We start from the raw sequence: 27,562 nt of genomic DNA, 5'->3' as shown, positions 1-27,562 counted from the left end.
ACTCAAATAAATATAAAGAAAACGGATAAAAGGGAGGGAAAGTGTGTTGCACTCTTAGCCTTTGGTTCTTAGTAGTTATACTCAAGTGGGGCACTTCTCTTTGAGAAGTGATGTTTCTTACAGCTGCAGGATTTAAGGGCAGGCAGGGAGCCGACTTAACTGATCCCAGAAAACGATTCCTTCCTTTTCTTAATCCCTAGCTGCTTATTTTAGCCACTTCTCCACCCCGCCGGGAATACCATCCAGATCTTAGTCCAGGTAGATCTGACGTCAAGAGATGGCTTTCGTCGATTTGACGTGTAAACACTCATTTCCATTCCGGCTCGCAAGGGCTGGGGCTCCACTCAGCCAGGAGACCGAAGCGCTGCACTAAGCGCTCGCCGCCGCCCAGCCTCTCCCAGCGCGCCTCCTATCTCCCCTTAGAGCAACCGGCAGCAAGAAGTGGTCCAGAGCCCAAGGGTGGGAAGGGCGAGTCTCCCTGGCTTTTCTCCTATCTTGGCTCTCTTCTATCTCTCCTTCCCACTTGTGTGCGAACCAGTACGTGAGCCATGGAGCTGAGACCCTGGACTCTGCAGGGTACTGCTTTAGCCCTCTTTTGCGCTTGGTGTGCACTGAACAGCGTGGAAGCGAAGCGGCAGTTTGTCAATGAATGGGCGGCGGAAATCTCCGGGGGACCGGAGGCAGCCTCTGCCATCGCAGAGGAGCTGGGCTATGACCTTTTGGGTCAGGTAAGAGTTTGCACTTTCAAGAAACTTTCCGGGGCCCGAGGGGACTGGCGGGACTGGATCACGGTCTCCCAGGTGGGAGCTCCAGGTTGCACTTCCCTGTGCCCAGTGTGACAAAGAGCAAGGAGCTTCTCCAGCTCTCACTCCAGGCGCGCTTAGAGAGAGAGAGAGCTTGCATTATTTACTGTTTGGGCTGGGAGCAGCCAGGCAGAAGAAAACCTCTCCAGCTGGATAGAGTTTATTCTTACCCTTGTCCGTTTTAGAATTGCAATCTGTTCCCGCGCGGTTTGGAAGAAAGATCCCTCCATGCTTGTTCCGGGAACTCGAGGTGCACGCAGGCTCTCGCCACCCAAATGCCTCCCCCCACCCCCCGGAGAGAAGGTGCGCTCTGTCCCCCGAGACTCATTCGGTCTGCGTCAGGAGCCGGCTGTTTCCTTCTTTTCAATATGGCAGCATCAGATCCAAGTCCTGATGCAAGGGACCAGGCAGCCTTGGGGACGTCCGTGGGCAGCTTTTGGTGGCACGCCCAGGGCATTCGGAGAGCTCTAGCGCAGAGACTCGCTGCTAGGAGACTGGGGGCCAGCGGATAGCCTAGAGAGCCGGCAGGAGAAGAGGTGGGTGAAACACGGGGATCAACTCTCCACACCTTTCCGTGGAGCCCTGGGATTTCACAGGGAACTTGAAAAGTCGAAGTCCGAGCTTCACAACTTTGCTGGACCAGTCCACCTGCAGGTTCTAGCGCCCGAACTGACTGTGGGGAAAGGATCTATTTCTTGTTTCTCAATCAAGTGCGTAATCGCTTCCGCCAGGGTTTTCAGCTTGTGCTGTAAACTGTTATCTGTCCAAGCGGGGGATGGGCCAATAAATAGCTTTTGCGTTGGATATGGTGAAGGCAGTAGAGGGGGTGGTTGGCTGGGCGACACCAAGAGGATCCCAAGTGGCGTGAGAGCTAAGATAGAGCTTTTCTTTTCCTTGGCTTAGAACCAACCCCCCCTCCTTTGCGCTGGAAGTTGTGCATCGAAGCGGGGGGGGGGGTGGGGGTGGGGTGGAGAGTTGTAAAACATTTCGGCGCGCTTTTTTTTTTTTTCTTTTTCTGGAGGTGTTGGTAAAGACGCCGCTAAAGTCACGGATGAGTAATCCGTGTGGGCGTTGGCGATTCCAGAGATCGAATCCACCGGGGAATACGCCTTCCTTTTCCAGAGGCTTCATTCTCCAACTTTATGAGCTAAGCTGTCTTTGAAATGCCCAGCAGGAAAGGCAGTACACAAATTGACTTCCCAGTGTCCCAGGAGCAGACCTAGCATTTTGCTTTTGCCCAGCCCTTGATCCGTGCTAGGCTCTTATGTTAGGGGCTGAGGAACAGGGGAAGGAAAAGGAGTCTAGACGGGACTGGCTTAGACGCGAATGATGTAATTTGTGTAGTGATAGAAGTTGTGCCTAGCTTCTCAGTATTTGATGACTGAAGAAATGAAGATGGAAGGGGATTGGGGAGAGGTAAAAACAAGACTGCCAAGGAGGAAACGTTTGCACAGGGTTTAGGAAACAAGTCAAAGTTTGCCAGAAGGACATATTGAGATTGGAAAAGGTATTGCGGGCATAGGGAACAGCTTGTGGGAAAGACAAGGAGACATAATGGAGTTTAATAGTATGCCTGGTAACTGCAAGTAATTGTTGGTACCTAAAGAGAGAGAGAGAGGGAGTAGCAGATGGAGCCATACTGGTGGGTGTGGTGGGCGTCATGGAAACTTTGTGTATCCTATGAAAAAAAACAGGAATTTAATCCTTCATCCTTTGGGCAGCTACTGAAAGACTAAGTATCACTGGTAACTATGTGGAAGAGGATTGGGGGAGAAAGCAAGAAATAAATCCTTCTTTCTTTTCTCACCTATTAGCCTCAGACATACACCCAATGTTGGACCACTCAATGTGGGGATTGCTTTTCAAAATAAACAAACATAAATCCTTAAACTAAAAAACAGTGAATCAATATTCATGCTAGGATCTTCAGAGAAATGATGGCATAGCCACAAGAAGCTTTAAAAAAAAAGTGAGAAAAAAACCATTTATATTTGCATATTATTTGCATATGCTATATTTTCTCCAGCCGATTCTAGTTAAAATGGTATAGTAATAAAAATTTTAAAAACATTTTTTTCTTAAAGACTATTAATGCTTTCCTCGTTCTGCTTATTTCCTACCTTGTTTATGCTAACCTAGCATCATTATCCCAGAATCTCTTATGGCCTAAGAACAGAGCTCGGATTAATGAAATGACCAAAAACAAAACCAGTTGAGAGCAGAGACAGAGCTAAACATTGGTGATCTTTTCCTATGGCTATTGACCCCTCTCACCAATGTCATCTAGGGCTTATAGCAGATTCACACCCTAAGATTCAGTAGACTTGGGGCAGGTTCCAGCCATCTGTATTAAAAATTTCTCTAGATGATAAGAATCACCAATTTAAAAAACATGCTTCTTTTTAAATAGCCGATTGTCAATTGTTTGTGTCTTTATTAAGGAAACACAGGGCATTTAGAAGACGTGGTAGATTTGAGTTAAGTACTATTTTGAATAAAGGGACACTGGCTTAAAATAGTAATGAAAATGATTCTAAATGGGCCAAAGGTATTGATAATCACCAGAGATATATGCACACCTTAGGGTGAAACACCTGTCCTAAATGTGGCATGCTGTTTCCCAAAAGCCTTGAACTAGAGGAAAATCAAATGGTCACTACTAGTAGCTGATAATAGTTATCACCATGGATTCAAAAACCTATTTTATAACAACAATGGATTCCTTTAGCTGAATGTGGCACTGATCATATACAGTACTTAAGGAGTTTGGTTGCTTTCCTATCTTTGACAGGATAAATTCTATTAAATTGGTATTTTTTGAGACACGCCTACATACACAACATTGTTACATAAAAAAATCAAATGTAGTTCCTCTGAAAGGTATGAAGCAGAAGAACCAGCAGCTTCTCAAATATACTGTGAGCCCAAGTGATAATATCCAAGTCATTTCATTCAACACTGACAAAATAGGGAAGGCATCTATCACTGTCTTTCCCATGAAGAAAAAAAGGTAACTTCAGGTTCAGGAATGGGTTTAATAAAAGTGCACCTGTCCCTAGCTGCATTTCAAACTAGCCCATGCACACTTCTTTTGGAAAGTGAATTTTTTATTTTATTATTTTCTTTTACAGATTGGATCTCTTGAAAATCACTACTTATTTAAACATAAAAACCACCCTCGAAGGTCTCGAAGGAGTGCCTTTCACATCACTAAGAGATTATCTGATGATGAGAGAGTAAGTGCTGTGCATTTGTCTTTGATCTAGTACCCTGACTTACCTGCTTTCTTTATGATTTCCAACAAGAGCAAAAGCACTCTGTAAACATGATTCCTTTATTGTGATAACTATTTATCCATAGTGTTCCTTTCCATAGGATCATAACTGCACATAACAAGATTGGACTACATTGGTTGAGCTAACTAAACTGAAATATATACGTGTACAGGTAGTCCCAATTTACAACATATTCGAGTTATGACGAACCACGCTTACAACTGTCTTTTTCTTTTTGCACATCTTATCATTAATAAGGAAACCCTGGTGGTGTAGTGGTTAAGAATTCAGCTGCTAACCCCAAGTTCAGTAGTTCAAATCCACCAGGTGCTCCTTAGAAACACAATGGGGCAATTCTATTCTGTCCTATAGGGTTTCTATGAGTTGGAATTGACTTGATGGCAATGGGTGTGGTTTTGGTTTGTTTATCATTAGTAATATGTACTACACACAATGTTACGGTATGTAATTTGCTGATGTTATCATTCTCAGATGTTCACTGGCAGGTATTTATATGTAATGTTTCCAACCCCCAAAGCAAATAAAGATTGGATTTATAAAGATACAAACAATAAAAGACAATAATAGTGAAAACTAAAAAAAAAAAAAGAGGTATTCAACTTAGGTCAGAAGTGACTTACGATGGAGTCATTGGAACAGAACCCCATTGTAGGTCAGAACTACCTGTATACATATATATGTATATATCTATATGTGTATGTGTACACACACACACACACACGCACACACACTGGTTAGTAGTGTGTGTATGTATATATATACAGGCTCACAAATCCAGTGTAAGAGCATGAAAATGAATACTGAAAACCAGGTGGCAGCACTAATGAAAATGTTGACAATACAATCAATCAACAGCCTTTTATTATGTACCTATTATGTACCAAACACTTTAATAGCCAATGCGGGGATGCCATAGAAATATATGAACCTTGCTTTCAATAACATTTCAGAGGAACTGAAAAAATGTTCTGCTATTTCTATTTGGTTTGGTTATAGAGGGAACTAGTGTTTATGCTAAAGTTCTAAATCTATGTCTACATGAAGTAAATGTTTCCATAATTATAGAATTTATTTGACCCAAAATATCTGATTCTTTTTCATCCTGGGTTGTGTACAGAATCAATGATTAGGCAAAAGCAGAAAATGCCTGAAATGAATATAGATAAGTAGGGTGGGGGCCACTTGAATACATATTTAATGTGCTTATTGATTTTTGAGATCTATTTTCAAACCAGTTTAACTATCAATAGAAAATGTTAATTATGTTGGGAAAATTACTATTTGCATACACAATGTTGCCTTTTCTCAAGAAAGTGGCAGATCCCATATTCGTGGAAATTTTCTTGCCTGGCCTGCATCTGTATATATGAATTCTGTTGCTGAGAACACACTAGGGAATCCTGGAAGCTTCGTGGGAGGGAGAATACATCCTCTCAATTTCCCAGGAGGGGATAAAAAGTGTGACAGAAAGGTGGTGGAACTATGGCAGTATATGAAATTCATGAGGCCTGCGAAATAATACTCTGGGTTTTGTTGCTGTTGTTGTTCACAACTGATAGAAAATTTTATAAACAAGAAGGCAAATTACAAGGAAAGATTGGTTCTGGGTCGCCAGTGTCCAGAAATAAAGAAAACAACCACATTTAGACAAAGAATGCTCTCTCAGGACCATGGACAGGGACATGCAGCTATTATACTCTCAGTGCTAGGTGTTAGTCAAATTGTGGCTAGATGTGGGAGAGCAAATCAGAGGCCCTGAAACTTATATTACACATTTCTTGTCCAGTGAGGTCTTCCCCACCCCACCTCAAGCAGATGGCTTATTGTATGTGGGCTCTAAAAGTAGGACAACTTCTAGCATTGTGACTAGGCTTAGTCCTTGGACAAAGCAGGAGTGAGATTTTCTTCTCTGTCTCAGTGCATGCCAGGCATTAATGCAGAAGGAAATCAGACTGAGCTCCCTTCTCATCTCTGTAAGAAAAAATCGGACAGAGTGGAGCATACCTGTTATTCTTATTCAAAATAGCTCACGAATTAACTGATGTCCCAATTCTTTCTTTATATGTCTCCTTGATAGTTGATTTTAGGGGGGATCACAAGACATAATGAACAAGAGCTAAGAATTTACTCTCTAACATAGCCTCCTACCAAAGAAGTCTATATAATCATAAGAGAAATTAGCCCCAGAACAATTTTATTTTAGGAAAAAATCCTGGAACTCATAGAAGCTTGCAGTGGAAGGCTGCACTAGATGATCTTTAATGCTCTTTCCAAATCAAAAAGATTATTTATGATTAAGTGCATAATACCTATTATATGCATACTAGAGAGACATCACCAATTTTCTCCATTCTATTTGGTCTGCTCTTCTAGAGATTAATATGGGCTTCTGAGTTAATGACATTAATCATAACACTGTTTCCTACAATTGGTTGTTTACCTGATCAGATGGCAGAGTGCCTCTTCTAATATTCTGTTTAAAAAAATTACCCTTAATTTTAATTTTATGGCTGTTTTTTTGGTGAGGCATAATATTCTTTTAAATTAGTGCTCTGAAATGCACTGAAAAGCTATCTTTACAAATCTATTAATGAAGTCTCCAAATCTAAGTGACCCTCTCCCCCCAAGATTAGTACTTGTCCCTTAGCAGCCAGCTTCCACAAGGTCAACTCAGATGACAGTCAGTGAATTCCAAGCACTGGAGTATTCTAAGCCAAAACAATTAAGCTTGAAAATACAGGCACTTTAAAAATAAATTATAGTGACTAATTTCTAGCGCCTAAGTCCCTCCTAATGTTTATAATAGGTTTGCAGTACGTTTTCTAATTGAAAATTCAGGAGTCTTTGTAGATGGTTTTATTCTTTGGTTGCAAATTAATTTTCAGTTTTTATTTTTGGACCTGATTCACAAGTACTCTCACATTAGCAATATCCCACTACACACTGGACTGTCATCATGTATACAACAGAGAGGATGTGTTTTGGGTAGGTAATTGTCATGTCACACAGCAAAATAAGAGTATGGCATTACGTCATTGAGGTTATAACCACAAGGCAGCCCTTCACTCTCTCAGGGACTCTAGTATAATAGGATTATGCATAAATGTGGGGCCAGTAATATTCACATTGTCAGATTTCTTTACATAATACATAAGGCTGAATTAATGGTAAGTGTGCATGGTCAGTAACGCTCATTCATCACCCTGGATCTGTTTCACATATTAAATACTCTCAAGCAGGAGGCTGTGGTGCACAGAGGAACCAGAGTTTTGAATCTGCAAAGACAGAGAACCTTTCTCAGCTTGTGTAACATTTGCAATTTCTACTATTTCTGTGTAAATAAAGAGAAATTAAGCTGTAAGAGTACCATAACAGCAGTGTCTAAGATCCCTCAGATATTGACTCATTCAATGAAAATGGATAAATTTTCAGCTATCAAGTCCTGGAACTTCAATGTGGAAATGGGTATTATATGGGCATTGGTGAAAAACAAGGCTCCAGGAATTGATGGAATACAAACTGAGATGTTTCAACAAACAGATGCAGCTCTGGAAGTGCTCATCCTTCTGTGCCAACAAATTTGGAAGACAGTACCTAGCCCACCAAGTGGAAGAGATTCATATTTGTGCTCATTTCAAAGAAAGGTGATCAAACAGAATGTGGAAGTTATTGAACAATATCATTAATATCACACACAAGTAAAATTTTGCTGAAGGTAACTCAAAAACTGTTGGAGCAGTACATCAACAGGGAGCTGCCAGAAATTCAAGCTGGATTCAGAAGAGGGTGTGGAACAAGGGATATCATTACTGATCTCAGATGAATCTTGGCTGAAAGCAGAGAATACCAGAAAGATGTTTACCTGTGTTTTATTGACTATGCAAAGGCATTCAACAGCGTGGATCATAACAAGTTATGGGTAATATTGTGAAGAATGGGAATCCCAGGATGCTTATTTGTGCTCATGCAGAAACTGTACACAGACCAAGAGGCAGTCATTTGAACAGAACAAGGAGATACTGCATGGTTCAAAATCAGGAAATGTGTGTCAGGGTTGTATCCTTTTACCACACTTATTCCATCTGTATGCTGAGCAAATAACCTGAGAACCTGGACTATATGAATAAGAACTCAGCACCAGGACTGGAGGAAGACTGATTAACAATATGCAGCGTGCAGATGACACAACCTTGCTTGCTGCAAGTGCAGAGAATTTGAAGCACTTACTGATGAAGATCAAAGACTACAGCCTTCAGTATGGATTACACCTCAACATAAAGAAAACAAAAACTCTCACAACTGGACCAATGAGCAATATCACGATAAATGGAGAAAAGTTTGAAGTTGTCGGGGATTTCGTTTTACTTGGATCCACAATCTACACCTGTGGAAGCAGCAGTCAAGAAACCAAACAATGTATTGCATTGGGCAAATCTGCTGCAAAAGACCTCCTTAAGGTGTTAAAAGCAAAGATGTCACTTTGAGGGCTAAGGTGTGCCTGACCTAGGCCTTGATATTTTCAATCATGTCATATGCATGCAAAAGCTAAACAATCAATAAGGAAATCCTAAGAAGAGTTGATGCCTTGGAATCATGGTGTTGGTGAGGAATATTGAATATACACCACGGACTGCCAGAAGAAGAAACACATCTGTCTTGAAAGAAATACAGCTTTCTTAGATGCGAAGGTGGCAAGACTCACATACTTTGGATGTGTTATTAGGAGGGCCCAGTCGCTGGAGAAGGACATCATGCTTGGTAAAGTAGAGGGTCAGGAAAAAGAGGAAGACCCTCAATGAGGTGCACTGGCACAGTGGCTGCAACAATGGGCTCAATCACAGCAAAGACTGTGAAGATGGCGCAGGACTAGGCAGTATTTTGTTCTGTTGTACGTAGAGTTGCTATGAGTTGGAACCTGCTCAAAGGCACCTAACAACAACAATACAACATGATCCATTTGCTGTTGAAAGCAGGCTGAACTTTTACTTCCACTTTAACCACAGTGTAAATAATGTGAGGGAAGCATCAGCTCGCTGATTGCTTCTTCTCCCCTTAAAGGTACACTTTACTGTAATAGAGGAAATATTCATCTCCCCAGTGGGCAATCCCTTTTTCTCACTAAGCTTCCAGTTTTATCTGCAGTCAAACAAAAACACTGTGGAGCTGCCTGAACTCTGATAGGGAGGGTACCTGAGGTAATTAAGAGTGATTACATAGAGGTGGCTATTTGACTGTTGGTTTTCTTGCTGTAAAAATCCTTGTAGGTGATATGGGCTGAGCAACAGTATGAAAAAGAGAGAAGTAAACGTACAGCTCTAAAAGATTCAGCATTAAATCTCTTCAATGATCCGATGTGGAACCAGCAGTGGTACCTGGTAAGTACCTACAGAACTTAGGTCCTTTATATTTTTACAACTGCACAATGGATTTTTTCAATGAAAATTTAGCCGAGGGCTATGTTACCTGGAGATTAGGGCTGGTGGAACCTTCCATGATCTAAATTGTCTGTTTTTCTGATACAGGGGTGTCTGAACCACAGATCTTTAGCCACTTTTGATTACTGTTATGTGTAAACTGATTACTAACTCCTTCACCAAGTCCCTGGCACTCTTCTTTTGTGTTTCACACACTTGGCGATATTCTTTTATCTGTGTTGCCTTGCACAGCTCTGCTTTCCTATAGTCCTACCCACTGTAAAAAAAAAAAAAAAAAAATCTGAGAAAAAAACCCCAATCTCTTCTGATAGGCTCTTACTCCCTCATAATTGGAAATAGGCAATTACATGGCAAGTCCTGGTGAGATCACAATCTCTTGGATATTCCAGGTTCTGTTTTCTTTTATTTTTTAAAGTTTAAAAAAAAAAAAAAAAACCTCTGGGAATGACTGTGCACAAGACAATATAAAGTGAGCTCAGTGTGGCAATGGAGGCTCAGGATTTCAGGGGAGACAGAAACAGAGGACATCAAATACAGCTTCCGCAGATGAAAGCTGAAGCATGTCATTATAAATGAAGGAAAATTAGGGACAAACTTCTTTGAAGCTGCACAGTTTCAACAGAAGGGGCACAGGGTAATTCATCTTTTCAAGTGATTTTCCATTGGAACAGTTGGGAAAAGAGCAGTGATGATTCACTTGCCCCTATACTCAACTTCATTTTTGTTTTTTTAATTTCACCTAATTGCCTTCTTCTAAAGAGTAGAGTAACCCCAGGAAAAGGCAACATGGGTCTCCAGGTTACAGCTAAAGTTCTCATTTTGCAGCAAGCATATTGTGACTTCACCAATGTTTCCTTACTTTTCTTTCCCAGCAAGATACTAGGATGACAGCAGCTCTGCCCAAGCTGGACCTCCATGTGATACCCGTGTGGCAAAAAGGTATCACAGGCAAAGGAGTTGTTATCACTGTACTGGATGATGGCTTGGAGTGGAATCACACGGACATCTATGCCAATTATGTGAGTCTGCATCTTCCCATGACTGCCACTTAGGGAGCTCTCTATACAGACACGGAATTAGGGATGTCCCTCCCTTCAAACAGGAGGCTGCTCTGACCTTGGCTTCTGTGGTGAAAAGCCAAGGTTTCATCCCTTCCCTTACCCTTCTGCCAGCTCATATGAACTTTGTTTTGTCCCAGCAGGCATTGAAAGAATTCATTGGAACCAGGGATTGCACAAATGCATGTTTTTTTGGGGGGGGAGGGACACGAAAACCCTCTAAATTACTGGAGCCATTCAGGTCCTGAGCCACTCAGTCTTTGGGGGCATTAAGGCAATCAAATCAAGCCCAATGCCTGAGACCATTTTTACAGGCTTGTGTCTCACATGCCTTATGAGTCTGTATCTCTGACGTTGTGAAGGTGTATAAATGTGATCTTCTCCAAGCAACCTCGAAGGGTACACCACCCAGTGCAAAAATGCCAAGCTGAGAAAGGAAAAGTTTACTAGAAATGGGAGAATAAATAAATGAAAACTATTTGTGTAATTACTTACAAAGTTCCCTATAATATATCTTAGCTCTTTAGATCAGGGAGGTGAATGTTCCTTCTCTGAGATTGTCTTTTATCTCTCTTATGCTTTCAACCCATCCAACACGCACCAGCCATGGTAAAAAACTAAGGTGCAAAGGAAAAGGGAAGGAGGAAAAGGAATGAAAAAAGATTAGCACAGAGTAAAAGCACAGAGTAGAAAGTAGTAATTAACGAAAGATAAGGGAAATGCTGAGAAATAGCAGCAGTGGTGGTAGAATTCCTATGTGAGAGATGTGTAAGTGTAGCAACCTGGTTGGAAAAGTGGGCGGACCTGGAAGCCTGTCTTGAATTTCAGATACACTAATTACTTAATTTACATGTGTATTTAGGGTACCTGGGAAACCCTGGTGGCGTAGTGGTCAAGTGCTACTGTTGCTAACCAGAAGATTAACAGTTCGAAACCACCAGGCGCTCCTTGGAAACTCTATGGGGCAGTTCTACTCTGTCCTATAGGGTTGCTATGAGTTGGAATCGACTTGACAGCAGTGGATTTTGGTTTTGGTTTGGGAGGGGCTGAAGTAGATCAAGGTAAGCCTGAGCCCATCCCCAACCACATTTTTGCACTAACGTTAATAAGATGGAAACCCTGGTGTTGTAGTGGTTAAGCGCTATGGCTGCCAACCAAAAGGTTGGCAGTTCAAATCCACCAGGCACTCCTTGGAAACTCAATGGGGCAGTTCTACTCTGTCCTATAGGGTCGCTATGAGTCCAAATCAACTTGATGGCAATGGGTTTCGGTTGTTTTGGTATTAATAAGGTAATGAGTGTCAAAGCATCACTAACTAAATCTATGGCCTTAGTTAAGTCTTTTAACTACTCTAGGCCTAAATTTTTCTCACCTTAAAAATGAAGTGGTTGAACTAAGTCAGCTCTGATTCCTTCTAGCTCTAATATCCTATGCGCCTCCATCAGCTACAGGTTTAGTAACCTTCACTGAGAATTGGATGAGGGATCACTTTGCTGTGTCCGCCAGCTCTGCCTGGTTTATGAACGTAATAAATGATCCACAACTGGGCCAGACACCTTAAACTTCAGGCTTGTGAGCTGTTGTCCAGAATGGAGACAGAGTAGGGATAGAGAGTTTGGGAAGTGCTGCTTTTATGATGATGCTACAGTGTTATTTCTGTTGTCTCCTTAGGATCCAGAGGCTAGCTATGATTTTAATGATAATGACCATGATCCATTTCCCCGATATGATCCCACAAATGAGAACAAGTGAGTAAATGTGTGTTTTTGGAAATGAAGTGCTTTAAAATGCTGTTCTCTTTTTTGAGAAAATTAGACTATAAATGTGATGCACACTCAGCTTTCATAAAATGCTCACGCACATCATCCCTATCACAATATTTTCTTGTTTGTAAAACAAGAGCTTCTATTTTTATACTCCTTTTGTTATAGAGCCATATTTCAATTAAACTTTCTTCTTAGGTTATGAAATTCTCCCTGTCAAGTGTTACTGAAATAGTTGTAACATTAGAAAGAATATTCGGGACATAAAAATAAAAACCTTGAGCCACTCCTCTCCCATATATACCAATTCTTCTATGAAATTTTCACCACTAACAATATGCTTAGTGTTAGTCATGAAGAGAAATATAGATGACCAAAATAACAAATCTGCCACAGCTTCATGTGGTGGCCACAGCCACCCTCACCAGTTTCCCCAGGAGAACACGCAGCCACCAGACAAGAAAAACACACCCTGAGGTCCTGCCTCAAAAAGACAGTCTCCAGGGCAGTGGACTGGCTAGCAGTCTGCTCCAGAGTTCCTGCTGGGCATTACAAAGCAAAAGTGAAGAGTAAAGGGACAGCATCTGACTTCTTAGTTAGCTGTTTCTCTGTAGCAGCCACAGAGTGATGAGGGAAACCAAGAACCAGACTTTCCAAACTCAAAGAAGGTCTCAGAGGTCAAAGAAAGACTCAGAGGCAAGAAACTGTTTTAAACACTCTTTGCCAGCCCCAAAGAAACTTTAAGCCTCCAATCCCGTGGCCTCAAAGCATCTAAGCCCATGTGAGAATTCATCTTTTTTCACAGTGAAATTCCTCAGAGACTTCAAGGAGACATTTAAATTTTCCATCTCATTTGCTCCACCCAGAAGAGACTTGCACCAAAATAGATTAAAAAAATAAGGTCAAAATTAGGGCTTGGTGTTTAGGAATGGGGATGAAAAGAGCAAAGCAACTGAAAGCTCTTCAGGAATGTCACATAAAGTGCTTTCCTTTCCTCTGTGAATGGCTCTCTCTCAGACTGTTAACCAACCTACCAACTTGGGTCAACCTAGTTCTTTCTCTCTATCTCTTTCTCTCAGAGCTTCCATGTGGCTGGCACAGTATTGGCTTAAATTTGTTTCTTTCATTGGATGATACCCCTTCCAGAAGGTTAGGCAGGAAGGGAGGCTGGGGTACATTGACTGTCCTCAACTTCTGGGTGTATGATTTTTCCTTGGAGGGAAGAGGGAGGTTTGTGGAGGGTTCAAAGATACTGTTCCTTTCAGTATCATTTATTTCTTCAAGGGTTGGAGTAAGAATTTGGCCTTAAGCACCTCCTTGAGATTGGAACATTCCAGTAACAATACAACAGGAAACACTGGACTAGGTACCCTTGGAAGAAAGTAGAAGGGTCTTGGGAGCTTATGTCAGGGCCCCAGACATATTTCTGAGCCAGGGCAGTGTACAGCCAGCAGGAACATCTGCTTTTTTGGAACACAGGTTTTGTAATTTTAGCCTGGCTGTAGTCATGGCTCTGCCAAATATCAGGAGAAAGGGTGGCCATGGGAAAATCACTTACCTCTCTCTCCTTGTATTCCTCTCCCCTTAAAATGGGTGACAAGATACCTGCTCCCTATTTTTATGAAGGGAACTTCCTGAGGAAATAAGTGAAAAGTGTAGAAAAAAAGACTCTTCCACTCTTCCTAGAATGGAGAAAAAACTACCACTGTCATTCCATCCCCTTGGTCAAGGCTGAGAAGAAAATTTGCCGTCAGCCACGTGGGAGCAGCTGAGGAAAACATTAGCTGGAGATGTCAACCTCTTCCCAGAGCAGCGTTGCCCCGGGTGATAACTTGTGTGGTGGCTGCATGACAGGTTTATATCTGGTGAAATGATACTCTGTAGAGTTTCTCTACTTGTAAGTGTTGGGGCGAATGGAGGCCTCAGACCTCCATCTTCTCTCTCAAAAAAGGGGGAATCTCACAGCATTTATAGTAGCCACATTTTCCCCAACTCAGGAAGCTCCAACACTCCTATATTATGAAATTTATTTTGATCTTGAAAACACTGAGCTTCAGACTATAGCCTGCCATGGAAATACCATATAACATACGGTTAGTGTGATACAGCCACACAGTTAAGAGCACAGACTGTGGAGCCAGAGTTAGGGTAAACCTCAGATCTACCACTTAGTAGTTGAATGACCTTGAACAAGTTACTTAACTTTCTTGTGCCTTGGTTTTATCATCTATTAAAAAGGGGTGGTAATAGTATCCGCTTCATTGGGTGATTATGAGGACTTTTGTTGTTGTTAGGTTCCGATGAGTGGCCCTGTGTACAGCAGAACAAACCCAGTCCTGCACCATCCTCACCATCGTTGCTATGTTTGAGCCCATTGTTGCATCCACTGTGTCAATCCATCTTGTTGAGGGATTAAATGAGTTTATATATGTAAATGACTTGGACAGTGCCTGATACATAGAAAAAGTTAAATAAGTGTTTCCTACGATAGTGAGGATGAGGATGACAAGGACAAAGATGATGACAATGATCAAGGCTTCTTATTTAGCAACTGAGGTAGACCCTTCTTTCAGTGAGAAATCTGCATGATGAGAATAATATCGTTTGATGGGAACAGAAGCCCAGACAATTCTCTGAGCCAATTCAAAATCTGCTATTTGAAAACGACACAATAAGCAGCTATCGCTCAGAGTCCTCTTGGCTATCAACCAAAAAGGCAGCATCCCTATGATTTATCAGAAGATATAATAAAAAGTAAAGTTACCCTGCTAGTATGTTGTCAGAAATAAATCCCTTACGCCTGGAAAATGAATGACTTCATGTTATCCTGGACTTTCTATAGCAACTGGAGACCTATTATCCCCCAATTCCAAGGGCATTATCTCTCCAAGCTATCTGTGTTGCTGCTGTTCCTTATTAGTATGTAAATGAGATTAAAGAGAGCAGCATTTGAATGCTCCTCTGCAAATCAAAAGAGGACTCACTGAATAGTGAAACCTTAAAAGCTCTTACTATTAAGCTGGCATGAATCTGTATTCAGTATTTCAACACCAATTATGGATGATTTTTCTAGCTAAATAACATGTGTGACAAGGATATTTTAAACATAATAATAGCAGTCTTTAAACTATCTTGTGGGACAGTTTAAAAAAATTCAATTTGTTTAAATGCCAGTTACTACCATTGTTCTAAAATAATAGAGGGTTGTTTTATCTCAGTGCTTGACTTAAGGAAAAGAAAAAGAGCTTCAGGTCTATAAAGAATGACATAGAACCACTTTGATAGAGTCTCCCTTTTTCCTCAAGGTGTAGAGATGGGAAGTGAGGGTATAAGGAGGAAAAATTATCCACACATATTTGTACCATGATACTACCACAGTGTTCATTAGGAAATAGCCCTCAGTATGCTAAGAGAGATAAATAATAGGTGGTGTCACACTAAATCATTCTTTGGATAAAGGCACAATACTGAGGATGTCTGCCAACAGGTTGGTTCTCTTGGCTCAGGCTGGAGGTGGCACTGAATTTTTTGGCTCACCTGGGCCTTGTCTCCCATCGTGTGTAAATGGAAATATAGGCAGTGATGACTTCTAGGACACAGTTCTCAGAGGATGATGTCATGAATTGAATTATGTTCCCCCAAAAATGTGTCTATCAATTTGGCTGGGCCATGATTCCCAGTATTGTGTGATTTTCCTCCATGTTGTACGTCCTGACTCTATGATATTAATAAGGGAGGATGGGCAGCAGTTGTGTTAGTGAGGCAGGACTCAGTCTACAAGATTGGATTGTGTTTTGAGGCAATCTCTTGAGATAGAAAGGAGAGAAGCGAGTAGAGAGATGGGGGACCTCATACCATCAAGAAAGCAGTGCCAGGAGCAGAGCGCATCCTTTAGACCTGGGGTCCCTGTGTGGAGAACCTCCTAGTCCAAGGGAAGATTGATGAGAAGGCCGGTAGAGAAAGCCTTGCCCTGGAGCTGACGCCCTGTATTTGGACTTTTAGCCTACTTTACTGTAAGGAAATAAATTTCTCTTTGTTAAAGGCATCCACTTGTGGTATTTCTGTTAAGGCAGCACTAGATGACTAAGACAGATGACAATTGAATTTCTCCTTCTACAAAGGCAAAGAGGGCAAATCCATCAAGGAGGTATAAGATGTGAGTGCCTTTCTAGAGAACGGGTGTGTTGATCAGAAAATTTTCATTTGCAAGTGATAGAATCCTGACTTAAAGCTGAAGGAAGATGAAGATTTTATGTATATGTATATTAATTTTTTTTATATATTAATTTGTCCAAGAAATGCTCTGGCTTCAGGCATCTCAAGATCCAGGAACTCAAATAATATGCCGTCAAGATATCAACCATTCTCTCTCCACCTTCTAGTGTGGCTCCCCTCCACTTAGTTTCATTCTCAAATAGAATCTTGTCTAGCAGCAAGATTCACATGGATCACATGGTACTTAAAGCTCAAGATTCCTAAGAAAGAGTTTAATTCTCTTCCCCAGAAGCTGCATCAACCCTTGAAAGCACTGTGGGAGGAGAAGCCCCATAACTGAGAGAATCACAAGGAATGAAGGAGGGCTACTTCCCAAAAGGCAAACATTCAAGCAGACAAAAGAGAAGCAGATATCTGCTATATGGGGAAAGACCTTGAATTAAGGACACTTACATCGATCTGACTTAGGATTCCTATTCGGTATTAACATGAAGGAGCAGGAATGTCATTTACTGGAAGGAGACCAGGAAATCATTTTTCGTACTTCAGGAAAAAAGAAAAGTGAAACAGAATTATTTTGAATGGCTCAGTCATTTTAGAATTTTTATATTTCATGCAAGCCTAAATTAATAGATGGCCAGTGTAGTAGTGTCTAACAGTAGATGGACAACAAAATTTCTCAGAGCTGACCCGTCTTCTCTTTTCCTCTATGTCAGCATATATGGTCAATGGCTCCTCCAAGCCGCCAACAGCCCTCACACTGTGCCCAGATGCTTCCACAATGGAAAAAACCATGAAACAAAAAAAAAAATGTGCTCTTGACTTATTAGCCCCTTGGATCAGGGTAGTGATGGGAAAAGGCAATTATTATTCTCAGAAGTTCAGAATTGATGCTTTAATGGTGGAAGCTGTGTTTTATGGTGAAATTTCCCCCCAAATATCCTTAAATTATAAATTATTCTCTTTGATTGCAAAATTAGTCTTGTTCAGGCTACCAGGCATAGTCAGAGTTATAAAAACACTCTGGTCTCCCAGTTAGCTTACAATGCCTTGGTAGACCCTCAGGCTTCTCTTGTCACCAGGAAATCCTCAAATGTTTTAGTCTGATGTGTGGTTAGAGGATGGAATAACCAAGGGGAGGAGGACCTGAGTGGGAACTTTATCCTAGGGTGGGTATCCTACTAGGACTGGTCAGGGATAATCCAGTCCAACGCAGCCACTAGGGAGCCAAGTGAGGAGCCACTTCACTAACAAAAAGTGTGAAGTGAAAGAATTTCTTTGAAATGCTTTCAGAAACACCCAGAGCTGTGCATTATAGTATTAATAGTAACACTTCCTGAGTTGTTACTATATACCAGCCACTGTTTTACCCTGCGTGCAATATCAGGTGTTCTTCACAGCAAGTCTTTGAGGTTAAGTAACTTACCCAAGATCATACCACTAGTTGTGGCAGAAGTCAGGATTTAAATTCGCATAGCCTGGCTCCAGTACCTGTACCCTTAATCTGAACATACACTTCATCTAATACCAATGTGAAGAAAACCAGCAACAAGACTGAAATGAAGCTAATATATCCATGTAACATGGATTCATGTGCAAAATAAATATTTGGTCCTTATTTATGTTTTATAATTCTTATTTTTTAATCTTCAGACACGGGACCAGATGTGCAGGAGAAATTGCCATGCAAGCAAATAATAACAAGTGTGGGGTCGGAGTTGCATACAATTCCAAAGTTGGAGGTAAAACAGAGGGTTGTTTCTGTTGTCTGGTGCATTAACTCCAGACTTGCATCATCCGGTGTAAATAGGATGGGGCTTTTCTTTTCAACAACTGGGAAGAAATAAATTCCATGCAAAATTTGCGCGGGACTTCAGAGGGTGATTTGCAAGCAAGTCAATGGATCTGTACTTCTAGAACATGGATCGCTGAATATAGCCCATACTTCTTTGTGGAAAAAAATGGAAATTTTGGATAGTTTTTGAACCAAATCGAATCATCTTTCTGGGAAAAAAATGGAAATGTTGGATAGCTTTTGAACGAAATCTAATTTTCTATATGTTCTAATTTAGATGGTTTTTGAGTGCCTGTTAAGGGAAGAACAGAAGGAGGAGGTAAATTTAGGCAAAACTTTCCCTGCCTCTCAATTCTGTAGCTCTTTCCTTCATAGCAAAAAAAAAGTTAAGAAAATAAAAAAGAATACATACCTGTTATATTAAGAAGTCAAAGGTTATTTCTGATAGTAAGAGTTTTGAATCTGTAGTTGTTTCAGAGTCCTTACAGGAAACATATGGTAAGCTCCATCAAGGTACCGAGGACAATTTAATAAAGGAACTGTTCACAAGGGTTAAAGGAAACTGACAAGCGGCCTGCAGATGTAGGCAGATGTGATCCTCCTTAGGTCTAGAGGAACGTAGGGAAGGAGAGGTCAATGGAACCTGGAGAGAGCAATGAGGTCATAGGAGAGAGCTACTGGGCAGGGGCCATGGCCTTGAGTACAACAGGGAGCTACTTTTAGGCAAGGAGGGATCCTTCCCTCTCCTCTCACTTCCCAGCTTCCTGCAGGTGAATTCAGTTGGTTTGACTCAACGGGAAGGTGGAGGTCACAGGAGCCCATTGATGTACTATGTGTTCCAGTGGAGATGGGTGGAGAGTGGATCTGCAGGGCCTAACAGAGAGAATAATACTTGTCTCTCCTTTTTACACTGTTCCTACCTCAGGACTTCACAGTCATGCTGTAGACTTTTAGCTTAGTTTTCAAAAACTGTAACAACAAAAAATGTCAAATGTAGAACATGTCAATTACAGTAAAACCCCATTAAATTATACATGAATATACCTTAAGTTTGTTATGTATTCCTTTTGAGAAACCACATAAATATACATATTGGCATATATAATGCATCCCTCACTATACAGCACACTTTTAGGTTAAGTGTCATTCCTGACCCTTTGATACTAACATCTTCAAATTGCTGTGTTAAATTATAGAAAATGAAAGCAGAAACACAAATTAGGGACTCACCTACAACATGAATTCACTTTTTAAGGCACAATGAACTAGGTATCTACAGGTTGTGAGAGAATCATCTGATTCATTCATTTTATAGAAAAGAAGTCAGAAGCCAGATTCTCAAGGTAACAAAAGATAGTTTGTGGCTGTGTAGAACGGAAAAACAAGACTTCTGATTCCAAGCCCAGCGATTTTTTTTTTCATTACTTCACTGCTGTAGCCCCAAATGAATTTTTAAACAATTTTTTACAAATGTGACTATAACTTATGGTGTCAATCACATTTTTTTCCCCCAACATTTGCTGCACAGTAAATAATAGTGTGAAAATATAAGGCTGTGTGCTTCATTGCATTATTACCCTGAAGTCAGGAATAAACAGGTAACTGCCTGTGTCTGTCTAAATTGTGTTTGCCTTCCTGGCTGTTAAATTCATGAGTCTGACGATGGGTGACAGCCTGCTGAAAAGCACCAAGAGCTATGCGTCTGCCTTCTCCCGATGAAAAATGATCCCCCCTCAGGAGTAACATCCGAGGCAATGATTTCATCCTTGAGGTTATTTAGAAGAAAAGAGAGCTTGTTCCTTGAAAATGTTTCTTAGGAAACACATTAAAGAATGACCTCCAGGTTATTTTTAATCACTGCTTAGAAACAAGAGATCTTTCCCTATTTGTTAGTTTCCTATTGTGTGTAGATCTTTTCAAGCTTCAAGGTTTCTGTACAGCGTCCTTTGTATGGCACAGGCTGGGCACAGTCATTAATGGTGTTGTCATGAAAGAGGGTGCTCTTATGAATCTTTGTGAAAGGTATCATGTTGTGGGGTGGTGGAAGAAGGGAAAACCTAAGACATTTTATAATCAGCAACACCCATGGCCGCTTCTTCTCATCCAACAATGCCAGGTTCTGTCAACCTCAGGGGTATTATTGGGAACAGAGCCTTAAGTGCGACAAATAATCATGACTGTCTGCATAGTGCTTCCAGCTCTCTCTAACAGGCAGAGAAGAAAGCTTATGGAGGGAGTGACTTGCACCTTCCTTCTGTACCCAGCAGCTGGGTCACAGGCATTTGGGACACCCAGTGGTTACCCTGTTTGTGGCTCTTTTGAGAGTCCATTCAAAATGTGAATACTGAGAGCACTGTGCCTTTTGACACACATGTACACACTGATGTCAACATATGTGTTTTTTTACTGCTCAGGCATAAGAATGCTAGATGGCATTGTGACCGACGCTATTGAGGCCAGTTCAATAGGATTCAACCCCGGACATGTGGATATTTACAGTGCAAGCTGGGGCCCAAATGATGATGGCAAAACTGTGGAGGGGCCTGGCAGACTAGCCCAGAAGGCTTTTGAATATGGTGTCAAACAGGTGAGATGCTTAACACAGATCCACCTGAGATGGGACCTGACCGTTTGGACATGAGGGGAAGGGAAGAACATTTTGGTTATATTTGGAGGGGGGGTTATTGTGAATTCCTCGTCAAAATACTTTACAATTTCAAATGCATTTAGAGACCCAAATCATTCTTCAGAGGGATGGACGTGAAGGGTTAAGAGAATTTGCCTGCTTGGGTCTGATATCGAACAGAGATTCATTACTTTTAGGATATTCACCTAAAAAAAAATCATGCTTCTGGACATTTCTTTTTTCACTTTCTTGTTGTTTTTTGGTTTTATACCAGATGCACTATTACCCAGACTTCTTTAGGATGCTCTGAAAATGAATTCTTAAAGATAGCAACATGCTACCTTCCGCTTGGCAAGTTCTCTTTGAACGCTTGTGCCTTGGTGATGTCATTGTATTCACTTGGGTTTACTGCATTCTTGCACAGATTCTGAGGTCTTTTATTTCATGGGATAGAACAAATGTAGAAACTTTGGTGAGCACAAATTGGAAACTCACAGAAGGGTGGCCTTGATGAATTCCATTCAATTGACAGTTCCTTTTAATGCAGCTGCAAGCAGATCTAAATAATGTCTGATTGTGTCATTCTATCAGTCAGCCAGAAGATTCAAGCAGAAGGAAAGAGAGGAAGTTCAAAGATTCAAACACAGTGACATAGCCTAGAGAAGAATGGAAAAATATGAGCAAGTGCTGTTGTTGTTATTGTTAGTTGCTGTCAAGTTGATTCCGACTCATACAACCCCATGTGTGCAGAGTAGAACTGATTCATAGTTTTCAAGGCTGAGACATTTTGGAAGAACTGTGGTGGCACAATGGTTAAAAGTGCTCAGCTGCTAACCAAAAGGTCGGCGGTTCGAACCCCCTGGTTGTCTATGGAAGAAAGATGTAACAGTCTGCTTCTGTAAATATTTACAGCCTTGGATATCCTATGGGGCAGTTCTACTTTGTCCTATAGGGTCGCTACGAGTCAGAACAACTCCACTGCAGTGGGTTTGGTTTTTTGGACCCTTTGGAAGCAAATAGCCAGGTCTGTCTTCCGAGGTGGGTTCAAACTGCCGGCCTTTCAGTTAGTAGTCTGGCACTTTACCATTTGCACCACCCAGAGACTCCAAGCAAATGCTAAAGGCTAGATTATGTATCCTCATAATAAAGTGGTTAAGAGCTCAGGCTGCTAACCAAAAGGCAGCAGTTCAAATCCATCAGCCACTCCTTGGAAACCCTACAGGGCAGTTCTACTCTGTCCTACAGGGTCGCTATGAGTCGGAATCGACTCGATGGCACACGGCAACAACAACAATAAAGAAAAGGAAGGAAGAAAAGTGTTGCTCATCCCACAGAGGGCCCAGATGAAGGAGGACTGGTAGGACTGAAAGCCTGATGACTTTTGTAATCCTGTAAAATTTTCAACATTGACGTTGGAGAACCTAGAGTGAATATTTTGTTGTTGTTGTTGTTAGGTGCTGTTGAGTCAGTTCTGACTCATAGCGACCCTATGTACAACGGAATGAAACACTGCCCTGTCCTGCACCATCCTCACAATCATTGTTATGCTTGAGTGCATTGTTGCAGCCACTGTGTCCATCCGACTCATTGAGGGTCTTCCTTCTGTTTTCATGATCCTCTACTTTACCAAGCATGATGTCCTTCTCTAGGGACTGATCCTCCTGATAACATGTAGAGTGAAAATAGATGCCAAATAACTCTCTCTGAGAACTTTGTCCATGTATTTGTTTGCTGGGGATTTTATTGGGACATGACAGCAACGCCAATAGATGGTTAAAAAAAAAAAAAGTTGTCATACAGCCAATTCCGACTCATGATAACCCAATGTGTGTCAGAGTAGAACTGTCTTCTATAGGGTTTTCAGTGGCTGATTTTTTGAAAGTAGATTATCAGGCCTCTTTCGAGGTGCCTCTGGGTAGACTTGAACCTCCAACTTCAGTTAGCAGCTGAGCATGTTAACTATGCGCCACCCAGGGATTCCATAGATGAAAATAATTTTTTTTTTTTTTAGAAAACCAAACCCGTTGCCATCGAGTCAGTTCCAACTCATGGTGACCCCGTGTGTTACAGAGTAGAGTGCTCCATGGGGTTTTCTTGGCTGTAATCTTTATAGAAGCAGATTACCAGGTCTTTCTCCTGTGGGTGGTTTCAAACTGCCAACCTTTAGGTTAGTAGCTGATCACAAACATGGTATATATTATGGCTTTTCCTTTAGGGGAGACAAGGCAAGGGCTCCATCTTCGTCTGGGCTTCGGGGAACGGGGGGCGTCAGGGAGACAACTGTGATTGTGACGGGTACACGGACAGCATCTACACCATCTCCATCAGCAGTGCCTCCCAGCAAGGCCTCTCGCCCTGGTATGCAGAGAAGTGCTCCTCGACGCTGGCTACCTCTTACAGCAGTGGGGATTACACCGACCAGCGAATTGTATGTGGTTTTTGTCTACCTCTCTCTGCTTAGGTAGGAGAGCATGGCTTGCATTCAGAATGATCCTCCTAACTGACCTTTGGTAAAATTGATTTGCTTAAGCTTGATGTCTCAGTTGGGGAAACTTACCGCTTACTCACTTAAAAGGCTGGCATATATTGGGAAATTTTCTCTCTCAGGGATAATGACACTTCTGCCAAGATGATCTTGCCTCTCTGACATTTTTAAACTCAGCCCCGAGAAGTCACCAAACCTGTCATTACATACTGTGGAGACGCCACATGTCCCTTCTGCTTGTCTGAGGTCTCCGTGAAAACGGCCATAAAGGAGATTTCAGGGCTGTAGGGGCTTTATCGCACTTGTACTTATTGATCCTCTAATAGCAGGGATGTGGTCTGACTTGCCCTTTAGCAGATGATAAAAATACAGAGCATACACAAGTTCTGCCTCCTAAGAATGGATGGCCTGCATGAAAATAACAGTCTAAATTTCCCCTGAGGTGAACTCAGCATCCGGATAAGCAGCTCAGGGAGGTTACATGCTCAGAGCGCTCCTCCAGCCCACGCTTGGCTGTGCCTGTGCTTCCGTGAGTCAGACTGCCAAGGGCAATTATTGGATTTCCCTTCAAGGGCACAGTGATGAAGGGCCATTCCGAGGTTTTAAGAACAAAGACAGGCACTTTTCATTAAAAAATGTAAAGCCCCCCATTTAACTCCTGATGCAGAAAGAACCAAAAGGCTAAAGTATGCAGAGCCTAATCCAATTAGATTGTGGGGGAATCCCATAATAATTAGACCTTGGAATGTGTGTAAAATTCCTATTAATGGCATCTCGACGAAATCATCGGCACTACTATCTTCTTCATACAGGATTACTATTCTGGACCTCTGCCTGTTTCTGCAATGTCCACTACTTTAGGCAGTAAAACCGTGGTCTCAACTTATAAGTACTGGCCCCCCTCTCAGGCGCATATCTTCAGTTACTTAAATAATAGTGTCATTCTGCTCAAGGGTTCTTTATGGAAGGTATATTTTGTGTGACCTTTGAACAGGGCCTATCAGACATCGTCCGCACTTGTGTTCTGAGCCCCCAGCTGGTCATTGTCCCTGTGGGTGTCCAGGGATGCCTTTCAGAAAATGGCTAGTTAGGCATTTCAGAGTCACCATGTCATAGACTGTTCCTCATTGGAGCTGCCCTGAACTGAAGCAGGAGAAAGAGTTTCAGTCTTTGTAAAGCTCACCCCTTTACCAGCCATGGGAGAGACAGCTGGTGAATTCTGTCTGAGGCAGTTGGAATAACACAGCCTTTTTTTTTTTTTTTCTTACGCAAACTTCTTTCTCAGCACAGTCATCTCTGGGGGCTTACTTGCGTCAACAGGTAAAAAGGGTGACCTTGCTTCCGCAGCCCTCCTCAGAGCACAGCAACCATAACTCGAGAAATTCAGTGACTTCAAGTGGGAAGCCAGTGGAGGTGATAATAGAACAATTATTTTTTTACACCTACCTCCCACACACGGAAATCTGTAGCTAAAAACCATAGTGCTGGGGCCTGGGTGGGTGTCTTGTTAGTAATCCTTTGGCCCCACTACTCGTTAAACCAGCAGTGCTGTGGTTCTTAAAAGCAGACTGACTGGAAAATTATTTTTTTGTTTTCTCCCTTCACCTCTTCATTGCCCTAACGTTACAAAATAAATAAATAAATAAAAAGTTAGCCCGCGTAATTTCTCACATTCAATAATGTGTAAAAACGCTTTCACAAACATGATCTAATTTAATTCTGAGAATACAAGTCAGGAAATGTCAACCTCATTTCACAGATGGGGAAGCCAACTGATTGGCCCGTGGTACTCATCTAACAAGAAGCAGTCCTAGAATTTGAACCCAGATCTTAGTCCAGTACAATTTCCATTTGAGAACCCCACTGTTTTCATTGAAGCGCAAAAACCATAAGCAAACCCATTGCTGCTGAGTCGATTCCGACTCATAGAGACCCTATAGAACAGAGTAGAACTGCCCCAGAGGGTTTCCAAGGAGTGCCTGGTGGATTTGAACTGCCAACCTTTTTGGTTAGCAGCCACACGTAACCACTGCGCCACCAGGATTTCCAGATATGAGGATTAACAATAGCATCAAATCAAGAGTGAGTGCAACCTGCAGACAAAGCAATTTTTCTGCAAGTGGTTAGAATGGCTGAGATCAGGGCGGCTTCATGTCCTTTGGCTGAAGAGGCAGCCAAATGTCAGTTTGAAGGCAAAAGGGAATTTTGCATGAGGCAGAATTTCTAAATACTCCAGACCAAACACAATGGACCTGATGATTAATGGGCCAGCATAATTCACAGTGATTTTCAAACAGTCCCGTTTTTTATAGACAGCATTTCGTCTGGGAAACTCGGAAGAGAAAATATTCATAGTGGGAGTGCTTCATCCCCAGAAAAGGCATCTTGATGCCAGAATTATAGACAAGTTGCATATAGAGGAGAGTGAACTAAAATATCAGCAGATGGCAAACATCCGCCTGGTGGTTTAGAGGAGGAAGTAGGGAATCGAATCAGCTGAGTTTCCTGACTGTAGCAGATGCAATGCTGGGTATGGTTAACCCCTAGGGACAAGATCTCACTCCTCACATGTTCTCCCTGCCTTTCTCTCCTCTCGGGTGCTGCTCAGACCAGCGCCGACCTGCACAATGACTGCACAGAGACCCACACAGGCACCTCGGCCTCCGCACCCCTGGCTGCTGGCATCTTCGCTCTGGCCCTGGAAGCAAAGTAAGACCCAGAAAGCTTCTAATCACCTTTACCAAGGCCACTTCTCCTTCCTGTCTTTTTAATAAACATGCATTGTGTTCTGTACAAAATTTGGACAGTGTAGAAAAATACAAAAAAAGAATAAGAATAAACTCTCTTCCTGCCACTTTGAGATAACCATTGTTAACATCTCAGTGTAGATTTAATACACACATGTATCTTGCAAAATTTGGATCATAATATATACTTTATATATATATATATATATATTTAAGCTGTTGTCGTTATTAGTTGCCATGGAGTCAACTTGGACTGATAGTAACCCCATGTGACGGTAGAGCTGCGCATAGAGTTTTCTTGGCTATAATCTTTTTTTTTTTATCCTGTATATATTTATTGTGCCTTTCATATTAGAAATCAGGATTCTCTGCACACCATGAACACTAGTTAAATAAATAAAATAATTGTATGTATTTTAAAGCCATTCCATAGAATAATTGTACAACTTTTTTCCAAGAATCCATATATATATATTTTATCTTATTATTTCATTTTTTGTTGTACATTAGATGAAGGTTTACAGAACAAACTAGTTTCTCATTAAACAGTTAATACACATATTTTTTATGACATTGGTTAACAACCCCACGACATGTCAACACTCTACCTTCTCAACCTTAGGTTTTCTTTTACCAGGTTTCCTGTTCTCTCCTGCCTTCTAGTCCTTGCCCTTGGGCTGGTGTGCCCCTTTAGTCTCGTTTTGTTTTATGGGCCTAATCTTTGGCTGAAGAGTGAACCTCAGGAGTGACTTCATTACTAAAAGGGTCTCTGGGGAGCCATACTCTCAGGGTTTCTCCAGTCTCTGTCAGACCAGTAAGTCTGAGTTGGCAGTAATCTTAGTGAAAGCAGATCACCAGGTCTTTCTCCCAAGGAGCTGTTGGGTGGATTTGAATTGCTAACCTTTTGATTAGCAGCCCAACAATTAACCATTGTGTTACCTGTGTGAAAAATCTACACAGTAGTATATTAAGAGAATTTTCTCATGACTAAATCAATGTTCCTTGACCTTTAAAAAAGCATGCTCCCTTACCCCACTGCAAGCCCTTCTCACGCTTATTTATTCCCATCAGGCAAGGAGATTCTGTCCAATATCATTTCCTGTTGGTAGCATTTGGAACAACAAGTATAAAAAACATCATTTTACAGATTATATAAGCCCCATCCTGGAGCTGATACACCTATGCCAGGGGACATGAGAATTAAAAACAGAATTTTTATCTTTTCACAGTATTCCATTGTGTAAATGCAAATTGTGTTAGAATCATCTATTCCTGCTTAGATATGCACCTTCATTCAAAAATACTGGTTGTCATCTCTGATACTTTCCTCAGGATAAAC

At 41.5% G+C, this 27,562-nt stretch overlaps 1 protein-coding gene across 1 annotated transcript in view; it reads left to right on the top strand.

Annotated features, from left to right (window-relative positions):
- The first annotated feature begins 548 nt into the window (after positions 1-548).
- PCSK1 (proprotein convertase subtilisin/kexin type 1) overlaps positions 549-27,562 on the top strand; it is a 46,774-nt gene continuing 19,760 nt past the window's right edge. Inside the window, exons 1-9 of the mRNA XM_003404990.4 lie at positions 549-728; positions 3,935-4,039; positions 9,364-9,474; positions 10,407-10,553; positions 12,264-12,340; positions 18,224-18,312; positions 20,780-20,952; positions 23,207-23,419; positions 26,085-26,185. Coding sequence (XP_003405038.1) covers positions 549-728; positions 3,935-4,039; positions 9,364-9,474; positions 10,407-10,553; positions 12,264-12,340; positions 18,224-18,312; positions 20,780-20,952; positions 23,207-23,419; positions 26,085-26,185 — 1,196 coding nt within the window. The remainder of the gene's footprint in view (positions 729-3,934; positions 4,040-9,363; positions 9,475-10,406; positions 10,554-12,263; positions 12,341-18,223; positions 18,313-20,779; positions 20,953-23,206; positions 23,420-26,084; positions 26,186-27,562) is intronic.

Source organism: Loxodonta africana, chromosome 2, assembly GCF_030014295.1.
Source record: "Loxodonta africana isolate mLoxAfr1 chromosome 2, mLoxAfr1.hap2, whole genome shotgun sequence".
Taxonomy (NCBI): Eukaryota; Metazoa; Chordata; class Mammalia; order Proboscidea; family Elephantidae; genus Loxodonta; species Loxodonta africana.
This window is presented reverse-complemented; position numbering and strand designations above follow the sequence as displayed.